We start from the raw sequence: 9,484 nt of genomic DNA on the forward strand, positions 1-9,484 counted from the left end.
CGCTGGAGCTGGTTCAAGTCCCCACCACCACCACCACCACCACCACCCCGCCAAGTTGCAGCTTTAATTAGCTTGTGTATAGCAGTCTTTGTGTCGACATGGAATGTGGGCCCTTTGCAAAGGAAAACAGCTTTCTGTTTAATCAGGATTTAAGTACTGCCGAATATTACAGTATTATTACCAACTTTTGGACTCAGTTGTTCTACCTGCTGAAGGGTGACAGTATTCGTCCTCAGGAGCCTGACCTGCACCTGCCCCTCTCTTCCATCAACTGGAAGCAAGTCATTCCCTCGGGCTGGGAAAGAGGAGCTGGGGCCCATCGTCATTGCCATTTAGAGTCTGTCCAGTCCTAAATCCTGGAGTGTCATCTTCTGACTCCTCTCCTTCATTGATCTCCCACATTCAGTCCATCTCTAAATCTTGCCGGTTCTTCTATATGATTAAACCTGTTCCACCTCTTTTCCATGTTTAAACCACCACCCTGGCACCTGCTTTTTCTAGCTCCCAGCTGGATGATGGTAGCCGCCTCCTTATGAGTCTCCCTGCCTCCAGCCTCTCCCCTTTTCAGCCTACCATACATGCAGCATAATACACACGTTTTTAAACCAACAACCAGAGCACGTCACCTCCCTCCCCAAAAATTTCTAGTGACTTTCTGTTTCTTCCCCATAAAACAAAAAGCATTGGTTTCAAGGTTGTCCTTTCAATGCCGTGTCACTTTTCCATACGTTCTCCTACTGAATTATCACCCTTTTCCTCCTGTCAGTAAGCTCCTTGAAGATAGAGATCGTGTGTACCACTTCAGTTGTACACTCCAGAGCGCTTAGTAAGATGCTTTGCACAGCGTAAGTGTTCAGTGAGTACTTTTGATTAATTTTTCTGCAGCCCACCTCTTCACTCTTCCCAAGCAGTCCTCCTGACCACCCCTCACTTTCAACATCCCCACATCTGATTTTTCCACACAGCTTTTCAGATTCCTGGAACATCCCACTCCTCGTTCCTTGGCTCTCCCAAGCCACGCTCCTTTCCCCTAGCAGAGCCCTCCCCAAAAAGTCACCTGCCCTAGGAGTCATTCCCCAATTAATTCCCTCATGTCCTCCTACCAGCCATGCCAGTACCTACGGTTTTATCTACTTATGTATTAACTTGTGTCCATTATTTGTCTGTTCTCTCATTCTTAACTGTGGTACATTTATCAGTTTAGCTCTACTCTCTCCCGTACTAGGTTATATGTGTAATTTCCTCTTTATATTCCTCAAGAGCTTTGTACACTGGTCTCAGTTGGACAGTGTTGAGACCGAACCTGGTATTAGTGCCCATACCAAACTTCATAAGTACCAGAAAGTAATGCTAGGCACCAACTATTTAATAATGATGGCATTTATTAAGCGCTTACTATGTGCAAAGTGTTGTTCTGATTGTCCAACCTGGCTTGGGAGGGGAAGAAGATAGCCCATTTCTGGTTTCTTTCATTGGGCAGTAACTTTACCCATTTACCCTGAACTGAATGAAGCGTGGGTGTAATTGAGGATTGCAGGCCACTGGTGCCAGGCGAGTTTACGTAGATGAGGTGACAGCACTTACACAAAGACGAAACTCGTCAGTCACAGAGAAGCGGCATGGCCTGGTGGATAGAGCACGGGCTGGGAGTCAGAAGGACCTGGATTCTAGTCCCGGGGATCCTCCATTTGTCTGCTGTGTAACCGCAGACAAGTCACTTAACTTCTCTGTGCCTCAGTTACCTCACCTGTAAAATGGGGATTAAGACCGTGAGCCCCATGTGGGACACGGACCGTGTCCGACCTGTTTACCTTGAATCTATCCCAGGGCCTAGAACAGTGCCTGGTGCCTAGTAAGCGCTTAACAAATACCTTAAAAAAAGAAAATTCTTAGATGCCGGACCACTGGCCTGACCTGGTTACATGTTGACAGGCATCTTGCCCGAGCCCGTGCCTGTGCAGGACTGGGCACCGAGAACCTTTCCTGAGGCACTCCCATCATGCCATATAATATTAGTAATAATTGTGGTATTTATTAAGTGCTTACTTTGTGCCAAGCACTGTCCTGAGCCTTGGGGTAGATACAAGATAATCAGGTCAGATACAGTCCCCGTCCTACATGGGGCTCACAGACTAAGTAGATGGGAGAACAGGCGTGAAATCCCTGTTTTAAAGATGAGGAAAGTGAGGCTCGGGGAAGTTAAATGACTTGCCTAAGGTCACACAGCCAGCACGCGTCACAGCCGGAATTAGAACCCAGGTCCTCTGATTTCCAGACCTGTGCTCTTTTCACTAGGCCACACCGGTAGGGCTCCACACTAATAATATGATATAGTCGCTGTGGGATCTTGGTTGGCTCCCATCAGAATGGGGTCGAGGGGGGCGAGGGGGGAGTCCTAGGCAATCATAAATTCCTACCTTTTGACTGGACTTGCAAAATAGACTGGCTTGTGGGTATCCCTGCCCTGGGGGCCCCACCAGTAGATTGAGGCTCTAGCCATCAGCGTGGCTCAATGGAAAGAGCCCGGGCTTGGGAGTCAGAGGTCATGGGTTCAAATCCCGGCTCCGCCGCTTGTCAGCTGGGTGACTTTGGGCAAGTCACCTGACTTCTCTGGGCCTCATCTGTAAAATGGGGATGAAGACTGTGAGCCACACGTGGGACAACCTGATCACCTTGTATCCTCCCCAGCGCTCAGAACAGTGCTTTGCACATAGTAAGCACATAACAAGTGCCATCAGTATTATCTGCCGGGTGGCTGAACACCCAGACTCACTTGAGAATTCCAGGCGAGAACCAAAACTTTTGAACAGTAAACTCCTTGAAGGTAGCAATATGTCCTCGCCGTGCTGTGGTCACAAAGGCACTGCCACCTCTCAGGTCGACAGTTTCCCCCTAACTGGAAATGGAGATGCTGTCACTTGAACTAGGATTGCTTGCGTAGCCTTTAGCCACCTCTGGCTAGTAGCAGAGGAGCTGGTTAACTGGGAGGGAGAGGAGTAGCCAGGAGAAAGGAGATGTCATGTAAATAGGGAAGCCTGAAGGGACAGGACTTTGACAGTAAGTGGATTGAGGAAGTCTCTCAAAGGAAGTGGCAGAAGTCCTAGCAGCCAGCATATTTGCTGTTGGATGGGGCCCAAAAACATTGCGGGGAGGGAGGAGTTCAGTGGACAAGAGGCCCGCGTAGGTCTCTCTTCCTTCTTTACTTGATGAAAATTATTTCTAGAGGGATCTGAAAGATACCGAGTATTCACACTTTCACCCCCCAGACACTTGAATGAACAGGAGATAGTTTTGGTTTTGGTGGGTGGTTTTTTTTTTTTTTTCCCCGGGAGTAAGAATGTATGAACAGAATAGAGCTCCTTCGTTTGCGATACCAAGTAGATCTTTTTTAGTTTCCCTTGATAGTTTTCTTCCCTATGCCGTTAGCTCCACTTGAGCAGCGGAAGGTCACGTTCTAAGGGGAAGGCCTTACCCTCTGATTCTTTGGAGAGCTCTGCGGCTCGGAACAGAATGTGCTGGGATACTTGCTTAACCAACGTGCCTTTATCGCTACAGAGTTACGAAGTGAAGAGTGTTCTGGGGAAGGAGGTGGGATTATTAAACTGTTACGTCCAGTCTGTCACCAACCACCCAACGAGCTGCATTGGATTGGAGGAAATTGGACTTTTGCAAGAAAGAAGAAACCAAAGGGAACATGGCCCGCTGCCATAGCCATCTGTGAACTTTGTAATGGAGTTATTTGTTAACCGGTAGAGATAATGTATATATGACCATGTGAGGGGCTCTCGAAATGTAGGGTTTTTATTATCTGGGAGCACTGGTGAGTAAAATATCCGCACAGGCTGTAAATAAGCAAAGTCTGTTTTCCGAACACTTTACAGCTTTCCAGATTTCACTTCTCAGATCAGCTCTACGTTTAAGAATATTTTATTGGAGCTTATTGAGCTTGCTTCCTACGGCCCCGATGGTTTTCAAATGTTGTGAAAATTTGTCCAGAAAAGTTTTAAATGTTATTTTAGATAGTTTTCATGACTACTTTTTTTTCCCATTTTAGTACTAGTTTTAATGGTCCAGAAAAGCGCACTGCAAAGCGCTCAGGTTTCATAGGCATCACAGATTGTGCTACAATAAAATATCCAAAGGTTCAGATGCTCCAGTGTGTTGGGTTTTTTTTTTAAAGGTGGTGAGAGACTATGTCAGAGGTGAAACTGTTATAAAATGTCGATAGTTAACCAGCATGCAATTCTAGATACTGTATTGTTAATAGAAGCGTAGATCACTAGCTACAATCTGACTGTTTGATCCTACTATGAAATTTGTACAGAAAGCAGATTGAAAAGTTTTAAATACTGTTGGTATTTAGCTAGTAGGGTTTCTAAATCAAGTAGCCTCCTATTTTTTTATCTAGGAGATAAGAATATAGTTATCTGCTCTTCCATTGTTTACTGACATTTAAATTGAATGTAAGACCATGAACTAATTGGCTTTGAATGCTGAAAAGATTCTTCTCTAGGCCCTCCTAACCAGGACAGTCCATTGTGTTATTTTGACACCTTGAACGACAAAACTTTTGGGTCAGAATGGTCTCTTTCTTGTTGGTTACACTTAAGCCAAGGTACAGTATTTATCCAGCGCTTAGAACAGTGCTTTGCACATAGTAAGCGCTTAACAAATACCAACATTATTATTATTATCCATTTTGTGCCGTTTCCTGCGGCAAGCAAACCTTAAAATAGAGAGAGGGGCAGGCGTTTCTGCTGGTGGTGTCTTTCGATTATACATATATTTGTTCAACTTCTATATCGGGGTCAAAACTTTTATAGGTCAGCTGCCGCTGTCGCTAGTAATTGGGGAACCAAAAAAAGCAGGGGTAAATGAATTATACAGGTAAATCTCCACACTTATTTTTAAGCCATAGCTCGCAGGCTGACAGTAGTGAAATGGATTGATTTGCCATCCCCGGTCTCTATGTACCTACTCCCCTCGTGGGGAGGGAACTGAATCATGCACTTCCCCCAAGGCAAGAAGCTAAAGGAATTTTAGAAAGCAGAAGGACTTGCCGGGATGATCCACCAACTCTGAAAATAATTACCCACTTCCAGTCAACCCCTGGTATTTCCTGAGCGCTTCCCATGCGCAGAGCATGAACGCTGCCTGTGTTTAGAGCACTGTACTGAGCACTTGGTGGAGTACAATACGGAGCTGGTAAACGTGTTCCCTGCCACAAGGAGCTGTAAAGTCAGTAGAGAAGTGAAGACTTCCATACCTTATTCCTGTGGCAAGATGCGCATGGAGCATAAACTTTCCTACTCTTTGAAAAACAGGGGTGTCCACTCCTGCCGCTTAGATTTTTTAAAAAAAAAACACATCAAAGACAGCATCCCTTTTTGCCAGACAGAAGTGAAGACTTCCATACCTTATTCCTGTGGCAAGATGCGCATGGAACATAAACTTTCCTACTCTTTGAAAAACAGGGGTGTCCACTCCTGCTGCTTAGATTTTTTTAAAAAAGCACATCAAAGACAGCATCCCTTTTTGCCAGACAGAAGTGAAGACTTCCATACCTTATTCCTGTGGCAAGATGCGCATGGAGCATAAACTTTCCTACTCTTTGAAAAACAGGCGTGTCCACTCCTGCTGCTTAGATTTTTAAAAAAAAAAAACCATCCAAGACAGCATCCCTTTTTGCCAGACAGAAGTGAAGACTTCCATACCTTATTCCTGTGGCAAGTGCGCATGGAACATAAACTTTCCTACTCTTTGAAAAACAGGGGTGTCCACTCCTGCTGCTTAGATTTTTTTTAAAAAAACACATCAAAAAGACAGCATCCCTTTTTGCCAGGGGCTCCGTCCCATCGTGGGCCGCTGAATTGGGCACCTGTGGGGAAGAGGGAGCCTCGTACTTTCCAGCGCAATAACGAATCCTTTCTCGGCCCACAGCAGGAGAGCCTCCGGCTGAAACCTCGACCTCACCGGGTTGCGGATCGTAATTACTCGGATCCTGACGTGGCTTTTGGCTCAGTGTCGACCCCGTTTGAGGGTGACTCTTCAGACCTCTGGAGCCGGCACAACACCCACCTACACGTCGGGACAAGTAAGGGCCCGAACGCGCCCGGCCTCTGACCCAAAGAGAGGTGCCCTTCCACCTGTTGCCTGCCTTGACTCCCAGCTTGTTATAACAATAATAATGACATTTATTAAGCGCTTACTATGTGCAAAGCACTGTTCTAATAATAATAATAATAATAATAATGATAGCATTTATTAAGCGCTTACTATGTGCAAAGCACTGTTCTAAGCGCTGGGGAGGTTACAAGGTGATCAGGATGTCCCACGGGGGGCTCACAGTCTTCATCCCCATTTTACAGGTGAGGGAACTGAGGCACAGAGGAGTTAAGCGACTTGCCCAAAGTCACACGGCTGACAAGTGGTGGAGCCGGGATTTGAACCCATGACCTCTGACTCCAAAGCCCGGGCTCCTTCCACTGAGCCACACTGCTTCTCATCCAAGTACAAGTTCTAAGCGCTGGGGAGGTTACAGGGTGATGAGGTTGGCCCACGGGGGGGGGGGGCTCACAGTCTTCACCCCCATTTTACAGATGAGGTCACTTAGGCCCAGAGAAGGGAAGTGTCACACAGTCACACAAACTCCAAAGCCCGGGCTCTTTCCACCGAGCCGCGCTGCTCCTTGCACTTCCCAAGCGCTTAGCCCAGTGCCCTGCACACAGTAAGCGCTCAATAAATACGACTGATTGATTAACTCACTCACTAGCCTTTCGGTCACAGTTCCCCGGGAACACACGAAGCGGGAGCGATCGAAAACAAATTTTTTTTTTATTCTGGGAAATACTGTAAAAATTAATAAAAAAAAAAAAGTCGAGCATGCTCAGTCTCTTATCTACATTTTTCGATCATTTTTTTTTTTTTTACAAAGGTACCGTAGCTGCATCGATAGGCCTGAAAAACCAAAAAAAACCACGACGAGAGGATGACGACTACCGTTACAAAAATAATTTAAAAGGGAAAACAACGTCTTAGCTTCTCTTTCGCAGGTCTAAGGTGGGTAAATCCAAAGCAAGTCGGCCGTGGCACCACCTCCGCCCCCCCCCCCCGCCCCTCCGCAACCGTCGGGGCCTCTTTCTGCTACAGGGTGGTCGTCCGAGGAGTCTCTGAGGTATCGATAAGTTGGACTAGAAGTCTTTGTGTGTGTGTGTGTGTGTGTGTGTGTGTGTGTGTGTGTGTGTGTCCCTCCTTACCGGCAGTCAAAGGAGGAGCCGGGCAGCTGTTTGAAAAACTGCCGGAGGCTGTTCAAGTCCCGGGTGAGCTGGTCGATCTTCTTGTGCAGCTTGTCGTTCTCGGAGGACAGCTCCACCAGCTTCTGCTGCATCTCCTGGTTGCGCTTCTTGGCCTTGTCGCGGCTCTTGCGGACGGCGATGTTGTTGCGCTCCCGCCGCTGCCGGTACTCGGGGCTGAACCGGTCCAGGGACTTTTTGCCGGTGGTGGTGGTGGTGACGGTGGTGGTACCCGGCTTCTCCTTGGGCGGGTTGCCGGGCGACAGGCCGCCCGAGCCGTTGCTGCTGCGGCCGCTCGACGGCTCCGGGGAGGTGGGCGGCGTGGGCTGGCCGCCCGCCGCCGACAGGTTCATGATGGTCTGCGCGCAGGCGGCGATCTGCGACGGCAGCAGCGACGACGGGTCGCCGTCGCTCCAGTCGGGCTCCCTTTTGAGCGCCCCCGGGGACGACGACGACGAGGAGGACGACGAGGAGGAGGAGGCGCCCAGCAGCGCGAAGGGCTTCCCCGGCTGGTAGTCGTAGTCGCCCCCGCCCCGCTCGGGCTTGTGGTTGCTGTTGAACAGGTCGGCGAACAGCTCGTCGTTGCACAGCTCCAGGTTGGGCACCGCCGCCATGGAGTCGATGTAGGAGCTGAAGTCGATGGCGCTCTCGTCGTCGTACATGGCCCCGGCCCCCGCCCCCGGAGCCGCCGCCGAGCTCAGCTCCGACGGGTTGCCGACGCCGCCGGGTTGGTCGGGCCCCGGCCCCCGGGCCGGCTTGCAGGACGCCGCCCCGGCCCCGGCCCCGGCCCCGGCCCCGGCCCCTGCCGCGCCCGGCTTAGGGGGCTCGTAGAAGTTCGCCGGCTCCATGGGCCAGTGGCGGTAGCATGCCGGGGGGTCCAGGCTGTACAGCGCGGTGCCCATCGGGGGGGGGGGGGGGGGGGGCCCGGCGGCGGGCACGGCAACTGTCCGCCCCGTCCGTCCGTCCGTCCGTCCCGTCCCGGCCGTCGGACTGTGGGCCCGCCGCGCCGCCCCGCCGCTTTTATACCCCCCCCCGGGGGGAGAGGGGGCGCGCGCGAGGGACTCGGGCCCCGCCCCCCTCGGACCCGCCGCCGGGGGGCGCCGGAGAGCGGGAACAGGCGGGAGGGAGGGAGGGCGCGGGGCGAGCGGGGGGCCTGGGACCCGCCGCGGGGGGGCGCCGGAGAGCGGGAAGAGGCGGGAGGGAGGGCGCGCGCGCGCACGAGGGGGGCGCGCGGAGGGAGGGAGCCAGCGCACGAGGGGGGGACGCGCGGAGGGCGCGCGCGCGCACAAGGGGGGAGCGCGCGCACGGGGGCGCGCGGAGGGCAGGAGGGCGCGCGCGCGCACAAGGGGGGCGCGCGGAGGACAGGAGGGCACGCGCACACAAGGGGGGCGCGCGGAGGGCAGGAGGGCGCGCGCGCGCACGAGGGCGCGCGGAGGACAGGAGGGCGCGCGCGCACAAGGGGGGGCGCGCGGAGGGCGGGGGGCGCGCGCGCACAAGGGTGGCGCGCGGAGGGCGGGGGGCGCGCGCGCGCACAAGGGGGGGCGCGCGGAGGGCGGGGGCGCGCGCGCACGGGGGGAGCGGGCGGAAGGCGGGAGCGCGCGCACGAGGGGGGGCGCGCGGAGGGCAGGAGGGCGCGCGCGCGCACAAGGGCGCGCGGAGGACAGGAGGGCGCGCGCGCACAAGGGGGGGCGCGCGGAGGGCGGGGGCGCGCGCGCACAAGGGGGGGCGCGCGGAGGGCGGTGGGCGCGCGCGCACAAGGGGGGGCGCGCGGAGGGCGGTGGGCGCGCGCGCACAAGGGGGGGCGCGCGGAGGGCGGGAGCGCGCGCGCTCGGGGGAGCGGGCGGAGGGCGGGAGCGCGCGAGCACGGGGGAGCGGGCGGAGGGCGGGAGCGCGCGCATGAGGGGCTGCGCGGAGGGCGGGAGCGCGCGCACGAGGTGGCTGCGCGGAGGGCGGGGGAGCGCGCACGGGGGGGCGCGCGGAGGGCGGGGGAGCGCGCACGGGGGGGGCGCACGCGGGAGCGCGCGCACGAGGGGGCATAACAATAATGACGGCGTTTGTTCAGCGCTCGCTATGCGCAAAGCGCCGTCCTAAGCGCTGGGGAGGTTACAAGGTGAGAATGAGAAGAATGATGATGATGATGATGATGGCATTTATTAAGCGCTCACTAGGTACAAAGCGCTGTTCTAAGCGCT

The 9,484-nt window shown here is 53.5% G+C and overlaps 2 protein-coding genes across 2 annotated transcripts in view; one reads left to right on the plus strand and one right to left on the minus strand.

The window, feature by feature from the left end:
• Window positions 1-4,152, plus strand: part of SPIDR (scaffold protein involved in DNA repair) — a 332,252-nt gene extending 328,100 nt beyond the window's left edge. Inside the window, exon 20 of the mRNA XM_038766467.1 lies at window positions 3,556-4,152. Coding sequence (XP_038622395.1) covers window positions 3,556-3,711 — 156 coding nt within the window. The 3' untranslated portion in view covers window positions 3,712-4,152. The remainder of the gene's footprint in view (window positions 1-3,555) is intronic.
• Window positions 4,153-6,814: 2,662 nt separating this feature from the next.
• Window positions 6,815-8,210, minus strand: CEBPD (CCAAT enhancer binding protein delta). Its single transcript, XM_038766596.1, has one exon. It carries the CDS (start codon window positions 8,192-8,194, stop codon window positions 7,253-7,255), a length of 942 nt encoding a protein of 313 aa, XP_038622524.1. The 5' UTR covers window positions 8,195-8,210; the 3' UTR covers window positions 6,815-7,252.
• Window positions 8,211-9,484: the final 1,274 nt, after the last annotated feature.

This window comes from Tachyglossus aculeatus, chromosome 25, assembly GCF_015852505.1.
Source record: "Tachyglossus aculeatus isolate mTacAcu1 chromosome 25, mTacAcu1.pri, whole genome shotgun sequence".
In the NCBI taxonomy this organism is placed as follows: domain Eukaryota; kingdom Metazoa; phylum Chordata; class Mammalia; order Monotremata; family Tachyglossidae; genus Tachyglossus; species Tachyglossus aculeatus.